The 12,108-nt window shown below is 36.0% G+C and overlaps 1 protein-coding gene across 2 annotated transcripts in view; it reads left to right on the top strand.

The window, feature by feature from the left end:
- Positions 1-17: 17 nt before the first annotated feature.
- The window catches only part of LOC145674992 (uncharacterized), a 51,283-nt gene continuing 39,192 nt past the window's right edge, over positions 18-12,108 (top strand). For both annotated transcript variants that reach the window (XR_014129094.1, XM_081745332.1), the window contains exons 1-2: positions 18-6,658; positions 11,232-11,365. Coding sequence is in view for 1 of the 2 variants with exons in the window: in XM_081745332.1 (XP_081601458.1) it covers positions 1,285-6,658; positions 11,232-11,365 (5,508 nt within the window). In the remaining variant the exon portion in view is untranslated. The remainder of the gene's footprint in view (positions 6,659-11,231; positions 11,366-12,108) is intronic.

The following is a 12,108-nucleotide window of genomic DNA, read 5'->3' on the forward strand; positions in this document are numbered from 1 at the left end:
TTGAAAAATTACTTTTTAAACCATTTTACGTTTGAGTAACTTTATATTACTTGCTATTTGTTATTAATAAATTGTGAAAGTAAAATTCTCTTGTGGGATATTTGACGGGAAATATTTTTTCACACTAGCGCGAATTTTTGTATGAATATATTAAAAGTAGGAAGAAAACATGTCAGCTGATAGCAATAAACACAAACAAGTCACGAATTGATTTTAATAAGAATAAGTGTGTCATGATCAAGTGCAACTGAATATATTAAAATGGTTTGAGGAAGAACGCAATTAATGCAGTACTGAGTGAAAATATAACGGATGTGTATTACTTTTAGAGCTATTTTAAGTTTATTAGATGCCGGCTGAATAGTAGTTAGCTGACATAAATTATTACATCAAACATTAATAAAATACAACTCGATTGACGTCTGTAATGACCAATATATGAAAGCTAATTTACGTGCAGAAAAAAATAAGTGCTTGGAATTAAATTTCTGCCTTGCTGTGATAGTAATTCCAAGTTTATTGCTTTTGTATATATGAATTGGTTGCTAAATGTAAAACCATAATGATTGATTAACGGTCAATTACATTACAATATTTGTGTGTATGATGAATAACATTATGTAAGCTATCTATACAGTTCGTTAGAACTAAAAAGTATTCTCTAGTAGAGGATGTGATAGTCGAAAACGTAATCAAACAACGGTGCAAGTTAATATGAAAATTGAATGCGTGATAAATAGTGCTGATAGATTCTCAATCTGTACTTATTATTTTACTAGAGAAATTGTAATCTGACTTTGAAGTATTGTGTATCAAGTGAGACAGCGGTAACTTAATGTAGAAATGTTACTTAAGTAATTATTATCTAATACGAGGTTACAAGTTAACCACAACTGAAAACTAAATAATAGAATAAATAGTAAAATTTTAGGCTTACTTTTATCTAATAATAATTGCAAACATATTTAATAATTATGTTCATTAAATGTTATTTTTCTAGGTTATAAGAAAAGATTGGTTGGTTGATTTAAAGTTTAGCGTCCCATTCAGCAGTGGAACTATATGAGACATAGACCTACAGTTTAACGTGAGCTTCGAACCACATGAGCTCCCACCGAAAATCGAAGCCGGGTCTCCCGTGCCAAAGGCTTTTTCGCTAATCGTATAGCCATGAGGAAATTCATAACAAAATGCAATTTTTATTCTGGTGTATTGTAAACCTCAGTATCACGTATGGTACGTATAATGTAAAACAACATAAATATTCTCAGGATTGAAGAATCCATGATTCAATATACGGGACGTACAGTATCGTCTATAATGGATCGTTACATAAAACAGAGGCGAATTGGTGGGGGTTCTTTTGGAACTGTATTTTTAGTAAAATCACGTGACACAGGAGATCAATATGTAATAAAAGAAATAAATATATGTCGTATGTCTGATAAGGAAAAGCGCGAAGCACAAAAAGAAGTGGATGTTTTATCTAAGTTGCAACACCCGAATATTGTGTCTTACAAAGAATCTTTTGAACAAGGTGGCAGTTTGTTTATCGTGATGGACTATTGTGAGGGAGGGGACTTATACAATAAAATACTTAAACAAGCTCAAGTGGGTAAACCATTTTCCGAAGATGAAATAATAGACATATTTGTCCAAGTTTGTTTGGCGTTGAAATATATACATGACAGAAAAATCTTACACCGTGATATAAAATCCCAGAACATTTTTCTGACCAAAGAGAAGACTATTAAATTAGGTGACTTTGGTATTGCAAAAGTGTTAAATCACACAGGTGAACTAGCCAAAACTTGCATTGGAACTCCTTATTATTTGTCTCCCGAAATTTGTGAAAATAAGCCATATAACAACAAATGTGACATGTGGGCTTTAGGTTGTGTCCTATATGAACTGACCACTTTACGACATGCCTTTGATGCGGACAGCATGAAGAGTTTGGTGCTGAAAATAATTCGAGGGTCCTACCCGCCAATATCTGCAAGTTACAGTTACGAATTAAGAAGTTTAATAAACCAACTTTTCAAGCGTGATCCACGAGACAGACCATCTGTCAATTCTGTGTTAGCCAAACCGTTTATTGCCAAAAGGATTGACAAATTCAGTAAAGTACCGGTACGAGAAAAAGATGAATTCGCCAAGGGGATGATATATGATTCTCCTGTTGTCAAATCACGTAATGAACACAGGCGGTACTCCCAACCTTATGTCAAAACTGGTATAACAGATCCAGCAACAAAGTATGGAAGATGTTCTGGTTTGAAATCCCCGTCAAGAAGAAAGCCAGTTGGACAAAAGATAATAAAATGCAAAACTATAACAGTAAAGAACTTAACTAAAGGTAAACGTGAAGTTGAACGAGTGAAAAAGGTGAATAACGTGATAAATTCCAAAGAAGAGCCCACTGGTAACAAAGAAATCGTGTCAAAAATATTTGAATCAGAAAGTTCAGATATTGAAGTGCAAAAGTCTAATGTAGAATGTCATCTTCATAAAACTGATTACGTCATTATGAGGGCCGTTGTTACTGTGTATGATACTTTGATGGAACATATTAACAAAGGACACCAATTGGACATGACTTTCTGGGAAGGTCAAAGATATCTTGAACTTAAGAACATCCACAACGCTTTTAATGCAGTTATAATCAAACCTTTTCCACTTGTTATGGGGTTGAATTTATTACAGCCAGAAGACGGTTGCATTTTAGAGGATGCAATGGTATTCAAATACACCAAGAATATGGAACAATACAGAACGTGGAAAACGTCTGAAATGCTAAAGCCTATCCAACTTTTCTATACAGAGATGATGCACAATATTTCTGAACAGCAACAAAATGAAGAAATTCACAGCGATTCTGAGGATAAAGGGTTCATAGATCTGAAAAATAAGTTTCACTTATGTGTGAATCGCTTGTTGGGAAACCAAGATTACGTATTGTGTGTTACTGCCATTAGAATGCAGAACCTGAAGGAGAGGAAGACATATATTCGTAGAAGTCTGTCAAAACCAGATGAAAAAAGCCCCAATACAGAAATTCATGTACATGTGGAAAACAGTGCTTCAAAGCTACGTCATATCACCGAAAGTTCTTCCAGGGGTGAAAAACAAATAGTAAAATCTGACCATGAGACTACAACGAATAAGAAATTAGCGAACAAAGTGGATACCGAGAACCAAGAAGAGGGAATGAACAATGCAAGTATAAGTGTTAATCATGGGATCGCAACAAACTATTCGATCAGGTTAACGAAGCAACATAAATATAATCCAAATCAGAAAGAATCATCAATGAAATTTTCTCAAGATGGTATGTATTCTCTGAGCGAAGACAACGTAAGGATGACTGAAGATGGCCTCTGTTGTAAAATGGAAGAAAATACAATCCATGTGGACAATGAATTAAGTGTCACTTGTAGCAAAAATCGGTCTCATTCGCTGAATAAGAGCGAAAACGTTCAGGAGGTGGCAAATCATTTAGATTGTTCCACAAAAATTCTGTCAGGATCTGGTGTAAGTCTCCTGGAAGACGCCAAAAATGCCATGGTAGATAGCAGTAAGGTTATAAGGGAAGTACATTCCAAAGCTGAGAATGTGTCAAGACAGGCATGTCCTTGTGAAACAAAGGATTTTGCTGTAAACAAGGAGCATGGCATCGATAATTTAAATTGCAAAACGATTACGAATTCGACAGTAATTGATTCGGACCAAGTCATCTGTGAAAAACTATTGGAAATGAGCAAAGTCGATGACGAAGCACAGGAGGTAGATGCTAATTTTGAAAGTGATCTTAGAAAAGATCGAACACAGTACGATGAAAATGTGGAAGAATTGCATTATCATGTTCGAGTTGTCAGTAATTCATTAACCGAAACTCTGAAAGAATTAAAAACTCGTGAAGATACCAAGCAGTATCAATTAGAAAGTCTTCATGGCAACAATGACGTTCGAAGTAACTTGCTGGAGAACGCACAAGCAAGCCTGAACAGTAATAAGAACTCAGTAGTTTGCGAAGAAATTACTACAACAGAAAACGCTGAGAATTTCAACAATCCAAAGAACGAATTGAAAAGAGAACAAACGAGAGAGGTTAGCACTAGTGTAGTAAAAAACTGCGTTACTGTTTTGGTAGATAAATTGAATCATCCCATCCAGAATATTTCAACAATTAATCGCGGACGTGAAAATTACAATTCTATTGTAGCTAATGTTACAAGTAAACAAAAAAAGACAACGAAACGTAGTTTGACGACCACTTTGAAAGCACGAATAGCTAAAAAGCGAACAGAATCTTATGAAAAGGCAAAGCAAAATTATGCAAGAGAAAATGAAAGGAGTACTGATGACACAAGTTCAAAAGATCCCAGTGAATACAAGATTGACTCCTCGAGATCTAATACCATAAACTTAGATGATTGCAACGCTTTATGTCTAAACCAAGAAGAAGCACACACACTTCAGAAATGTGAGATGGAACAAAGTGTCGAGGATATAAGATGTAGTGGAAGAAGGAGTAAGTGGAATGTAAGAGATGCCGAAGATTTATCACAAATGCCGCTGGAGACAACTGCATCAGAAATGGAATCCACATCAACATTGGATGCCGTGGCGAAATATGCTAATCGAAAACAGTGGTCAATTCCAGAAGAATACGAAGTTTTGGATATTTTAGAAACTGACAAGGAAAAAATATCAACTTTCACATACACTGAGGACAGTTTTATTATACAAAATCCGACTGAAAGAAAGTATACAGTTAAAGAAACACTTAGTTATCGCATACAGCCTGAAGTGCCAACCATCAGTGATATCACTAATAGGGGTTCAAGCTTTAGTGAAGACATTTCGACGGAGGAAAGAAGTAAAACGCCTACTGACTTAGAAAATGAAAACAAATTAACCATTAGTCAAACCACAGAAGCAAACGATAAGTTTGTACCTCAATATGAAATAAAATGTAATGGTCGTGACATTTCTAATGAAACAGATAAAGAATTCAAAGAAAATAAAGAAACGATAATCAGCAAACATGATGTGAGCGAAGAAACAAGAGGTGATGGAATGTTGAATAGGATAGCAAAAGGAGAGGCATCCGCTCTTCACAATGTAATGAGCTGTAATCTTCAGTTCAATGAGACACTAGAGTCTGGTATTGAAACGAAGCCTGTAACCGCAGATCATTGCAATAATCTATTTCAAAAAGGTCGAACATATAAATTAAATGAACTTGGAAATCAAAATCAAAGGCCAAGATGCCGTTCTGCTAAAAGTATCTACAGTTTCTGTATAACTCCTTGCCGTCAAAATAGAAGAAAGAAGTATTTAAGACGAAGAATTAAATCTTGCCGCGTTGGAAAGAGTATTAGTGCTGGGAATAGAGAAAGTTATGTCCCTTACATTATGGGAAAATTTTGTACATCAGGCACATCAAGAAAATCTACTTTTGATACAAGTACAGTTCCTAAGTGTTTTCTGAATCAGATGTTAAGAGATATGTGCAAAAATAGTAACATATCATTATATTTTATCAACTTAAATAGTAACTCTTCAAACGTCACCAACGAAAGTTTTCTAGACAATGCACAGTTATCTTTTTTACCCAAGATGATTGGAGATAGTTCGTACAACAATTATTTCGGTGCTAGGGAACCAATAAGTGAAGATCTAGATTGCGAAAGTACAGTTGCGCAAGATTGTGATAATACTGAATTTGCTCAAAATGACAAAACAGTTTTTGAACCCAAAGAAACTGTAACATTAAATCAGAACATTAACGATGGCAAACGTTACATCCGTAGTGCTAGAAGTTCTAATGCACGCAAGAAGAATCGCAATTTGTGCAATTCATCTAATCTTTCTGATCGTCAAGTCCCGGAGTATTGTAACGAATTTGCACCACACACAACAAAAGGAATTAATGTTCAAGAAAATTTAAATAGTGTGAAATATCAAGTTCGGAGGCCAAATTCTGTGCATTTTTCTGGTCAGCAACCGAACAGTATGCTTCTTTGTGAAAACCGTAGTATGGATGTAAGTCAAGATAAAATAAATGAATCAATAGAGGGAAGCCATACATGTAAAGATTGTTCCCAACTTTCAGCACAAAGTGACACAAAGAAAGTAGGCGAACAGAAAACTATGCAGATCTTGAAGTCTAGTAATGTTGAAATAAGTAAGGAGAATAAAGTTAGTGTATCAAGTGATAAGCGTGGTAACTATCAAGAAAACATAGACTTACAGAACAAAAGTCTGACAGTGCGTGACAAGGAACTAATCGTGAAGAAATCCAATACTGAAAATAGTGACATGTATACAAATGATGACAAAGAAATTAGTTGTGATATACATTTCAAAACAACTGACTGCATTGAAACGACGTCCCCTTTGATTGACAAAGAAAAGTTATTTAATTCAACTCTTCCACTTGGAAATCTACGTCAATACAGGCGCAAAAACTCATCTGCTACTACTGGTATTGGTCTAGAATCAGAGGAAAGAATGACAGAAGCTTTATATATCGAAACAGCACTGCGTGGACTTCCCTGTCCGAAAACCAAACATCATAATACTAATGGAAAATTGCTGCCAGCACGACCAAGAAAACAGTCGGCATTTGTGCCGAGAGAAAGTTATAAAGGTAAGTATGATTCGTAATAATTTTAAATAACATTCTGTATTTTTTTCTTATTTATTTTTAGATCTTTGTTTCATTTGGGATACTTAATGTTGTTTGATTGTTGTAATATACGATGTGTGTGTTTTAGAGTTAGAACAAGATTTAGCCTTGGTTTTATAAGGAATTGGACACACTGAACATCAGACCGTTTTACCTAGAGACAGTCTACCTTAAAAGAAAATAATAAAAAATAAAATAATAATAATAATAATAAAAAAATGAGTACCAGATGTTAAGTTCTCTACCTTCATCTCATTGACCTACGTGCTTTCGGTTTTCTGCTAAGTCTTTGTCTGCTAGTAGTTTTCTATCAACAGTTAAAGCTTTACCATGATCTAGGGGCCGCGATAGCTCAGTGGTAGAGCGTTCACCTCTGGTGCACGGGGTCTTTGGTTCGATCCTAGCCAAGTGAACTTTTTGGTGGGCAAACACCGTTTGCGTGGGTTTTCTCGGAGTTCTCCCACTTTCTTCATTCCACTATTTCATTCATTTCTCATCGCCATCGTCTCCTTTATCCTCGCCGGCATAATTGTGCGGCGTAAAACTTAAGACATTTCATTTTTATTATGATCTGTTACGGTTTAAACCAATTGAAAGGGATCAACTCAGGGTAAAGTAAAGCAAAAACTTCTCATTCCATTTTCTTTTCATAAATTATCTGAATATTACAGTAATTAAAAAAAGAAATAAGTTTCCCATAGAAATTAATATTTACCTAATAATTTATTTTTCTTACAGCAAAGGTAATCAATTACGACTTTCCATAAATCACTTTACCTACTCGCTTAAGTTTCCAGAAGTTAACCTTATCAAATTTTATGTTATTAACTGTTATTCAGGTTACATTGTTGTGTTTTAAAGTTGATTTTTAGTGACTGTAAAGTCTTTCGAGATAGTACTGAGTCGAAGTAGCGGTGATACTGTGAGTATTAATATTTCAAAAACGAAATTATTTGATATTTATGTACATTTGGGAAAATATTTCTTTTGACAAATTACAATCGTCAAATTTCCGCTCTTCGTAATTTTGTGGGAGTATTGATCCAAATATTATACAATAAACTACCAAATCACGTACTAGCATTGTTTCCGGTGGGTAAAATTTAACCAAAAATTGAACACATTTTTTTTTAGAGAAAAGAATAAGTGTGAAAGACTGATAGTAATTTATTTATTTATTTATTTTATTTTTTATTTATTTATTTATTTTTTTTTTTTTTTTTTGCCAAAATACTGTAAATCTTTTGAACATTTCTCTGACTTTTTAGAAACCTTAAATATCCATTTTACTGTCATCTGAATGTTTCGTCGGTGTATTATTTTCGTTTTTCTTCATCATCGCTGTCTTATGATCATCAATTTCATCAAGAGCGTTACTGGTGCCGCTTAAGAAAAAAAAATCAGGTAGTTTATTCGTTCACTTTCGACCAAAATATCTTAACATACTCGTACACATTTGTGATTATAAGCTAGAAAGAGAGCGTGCAAGGCCTTAAAAAAAAAAACCGCAACAGTCTGGACTTTCATTATAATGAGGCACACCATTTTAAAGAACCATTTTAAGGGTAAAGAAGTGCGCTTTACACATCGGAAGGTATGGTACTAACAAACATATTATGAAAACACATGAGAAAAGAACACATACTATACTTACTATACTAAAGTTGTTTGATAAATAAGTGAACGTTTACTCACTGTTATTACAGAAGTGGTTGCTGAGATAACAATCTCACAGATCCAACAATTCAACTGTAGAATTCTTCGGACTACCCGAGAAGCCATGAAGAAAATGCATTTTCCACTTCGACGTCTGACCCAAAGTCCGTGATGTTTACGTCTCGGCAAAAGATGATAAGTTGGGACTGTACGAAGATGAGCTAGCACATTCCAGCCAAATTGTCGGATTTTTCTCAAGATGTCAGCTGCTGAATGTGGCCTTGCGTTGTCCGCAAATGAACTGTTCCTCAAGATATTGTTTCAAGTCGATTGTCCTTTATTTTCCTCCTCAAACTTTCCTGTATTTCGCTGTAGAGAACAGCGTTCACTGTGGCGCGTTCCGACAAATACAGTCGGTTTCCCTTATTTCTGCGTATACCAAAACCGCAGACTCAAACCGTTCACTTATTAAACAACCTTCCTATATGAAATGGTAAAATAATGTGTAAAAACAGTAATAGACAAATATTTAAAATTAATATATTTACTTATAGAAGCTATAGGATATATATTGAATATAATGACTAAAATATTTTTACCTTGTGTATCTAAATGAAATGAAATCTTTTAGTTTTACGTCCCCCGGTTTTGCCAGTTAGGGTAAAGGAGACGGTGATGATGCGAGGTGAGTGAAATGATAGAATGAAGAAAGTGGGAGGAAACGGAAGAACCCCGAGAAAACCCACGAGTACGGTGTTTGTCCACCACGAAGTCCACACGGCGCGAGCTGGGATCGAACCAGGGACCCCAAGCACCGGAGGTTAACGCTCTACCACTGAGATACCGCACCCCACCCCCCTTGTGTATCTAGTACAACAATCTGTTTATTATATAATTTCAACATGCGCTGAAGTTTTCTTCAGTAACTCTTTGGGGGGAAGGACATGGTCACCTAAAATGGCGACATAATCACTGTCTTTCGTATTAATAATAGAACTAAAATAATACCACGTAATTGCAGTCCATACTAGCAAGATCCGCCACCATATCAAACGGCAAGAAATGGCTAATTGAAAGTACATGGTTCTTCTGGCATTCGCTACACATAAGCCGATGTGTTGTTGGAGACCAGTAGAAAGGTTACTCACTGGACCATATTACTGCCTTGCAATCATCAGCTGTCCATATTCTCCTTCAGTCATTGGCTGTCGTTATTTTGTATTATTTTTCTTGCTATCTCGTTTTGACGTTGGTGATTAGAGGCTTCGAAATAACAACCGAACCACAATTGGGGATGTTACGTAGCACTTGTCGGAATGTGATTGTAAAAGCAGGTCGTTCCAGATTTGAGTTGTGCAGTCAGTTGTGCTGCATTAGTAGTACGTTTCCCATGATAATTCTCTCTCTATCTCTTGATTACGTCATGCCACGAGTTCTATAAACGATCAACACTTTGGACATGTAATATTAGCTGTCTTGGATACACTTGTTACAACTAACCACGCCTCTATATTTTACATAATATCTGGCCTATTCACCCAACATAGCACTAAAACAGTCGCAGTCACGAGTGTTTCCATTATTTTGACAACTCTCTCTGCTTGAGACTAATCCTACAGTTAGGCGGCCAGACATTGACCAGAGGTAAGACAACCAAGCCAAGGAAGAGGTAAGCAGGAGAGGATTCGGAAAGAGAGGTTTCAGTGCATTGACCGTGTGCCTTAACCACAGTGTTTGAGTGACATTTGTCTGCCACGTGCCCTAGTGAATATGAGGTAGAGGCTTTGTTGCATTGCTCACAATACTGTGCCTCGACTCGGCTGTCCTTTTCTTTGGTCAGTGTGCGACCGCCCTTAACGTGAAATCCGAACCACACTCACTCCCACTCTGTTATTGGCAAAAGAGCATATCAGGACCTTGGAAGAAAAAGGACGACTTCTGAAATCGGGGTGTTGGGAAATCAAGCTGAAAGTTTTGCAAGTACATTAAGATAGCAAGGGTGAACCAGGGCAAAACGCGGTATCTATGTGTTATCCAGTCCTGTCTGACGCGAGGAAAAAAAATGTATCGATATTTCGAGTTCGCCCCTTCTCTTCCAAGGTTCTGATATAGGAGGGAGCAGTGGGGAATCCTGTCAGGGACCGGGGAGACCTAACCTCTTAGATTTGATTCAAGCTAATTTTTTTTATTTATTTTTGAAACCTATTATTTATACATTTATAGTAAACTCACAATACAACTGTCATAGTCTGCCTTTTGGCTGTCCTTCCTCAAGTTTTTACCTTCTAGACTCGCCACTGGGAGAGAGCGAAAAGTAAATCACATACCTCGAGTAAAATACCTTTTATAATGACAGTCAGTGTAAGCTATTTCCACAGTACCAAGTTATGAAGGTCATAGTTGCTAAGAATGTTCTTTCTGGAAAACACAAGGCTAAAAAGCGCTTCACATATTGCTTTTTTTTTCCTTATTGAATTTTAACGTTTCTTTTTATCACCGAGACGTGGATCTACAACTTATAATCAAATCCGAACCTCCGTAATACGCGTTTCACATGTTCGATCTATTGAAAATATATCCACATTGAGAATATGGTAGTTACAAGAAGTCTGAATTATAGTAAGTTTTGTATCAAACCAGGTAGCAAAAGTAAAATATGTTCAATCTTTTAAGCAGTAGTGATTTTTATTTTAAAAGGTGTTTTATTCGAGGAATGGAATTTTACAGAAGAAAAATTCCCATCGACATATCACATGTTTAACAACTTAGCCAAAGAAGTCACATTAAGAACGAGCGGAGAGAAGATAATAGTGTATTTAAAAAAAAAAAAAAAAGTAATTTGATCCTGCCCTTATGCTTATTTATTATATTTTAACAGTGAAACAAAGTTTGTTATCAAGAACTGCGTCCATGCCTGAACTAACACAACAGATTTACGTTCTGGATGACGAGTTTAAGCCTCATCTGCTTGTCACAAATAATTTCGAAGGAGACTGTGAGATTAATAGAAAGGTAAGTAAAATATAATTTTGTAATTAAAAAAAAGTTAATTTTACATATATAGTAAAGCATAATGCTTGTTAGTTTTATATTTGTTTGCTGTACAAATCCATACCATATCTCCCGTTGAAATGAATTCTTGAATATAGTTAGCTTGGGTCAGATTTTTATCGTGTCACTTCCATTAAAATGTGTATCCTCAACGAAATTTATGCCAACCTCTTCCCCCCCCCCCCCCCATTAGCCCGCAAGTTAGATAGATGATGCTTGGTGCATATAAACTTCTTATTACTAATTGTGGCCCCGCGTGGCGTAGTTGCTAACGCTCTCACCTTTGGTGCGAGCCGTCCTGGGTTCGATTCCCGGTAAGGGCACTTGATCGAAAAAGTGTAATAGCTTTTTCAGGCCAACCATCTTTAGTGAGGTTTTTCCTGGGTTTCCCTTTTTCACACGAGGCAAATGCTGGGGTGGTGCTTAACTTGTAGCTCCCAGGCCGCTCCCTTCCTTCTCCAATCCTTTCTTCCTTCCCTTTCCCCGGATAGTGTGCTCGCCGAGGGACGTCATCCCTTATGTTTGTGACGGGCTAAATGGCCATCGATACCAAAAGCCCAGAAATCTTAATACCTAATCCCTTCTTATTGCAAATTAGTTAATGCATGTTCAATTGCTTTAATGCAAGCTAAAACAATTGCTTTTCCTAAATATTTCGAACGATTCCTCAATTATTCATCATCAGTAGGATGATGCTTTTTTTT

Source organism: Thermobia domestica, chromosome 18 (genome assembly GCF_964235325.1).
Source record: "Thermobia domestica chromosome 18, izTheDome1.hap1.1, whole genome shotgun sequence".
NCBI classification, from domain to species: Eukaryota; Metazoa; Arthropoda; class Insecta; order Zygentoma; family Lepismatidae; genus Thermobia; species Thermobia domestica.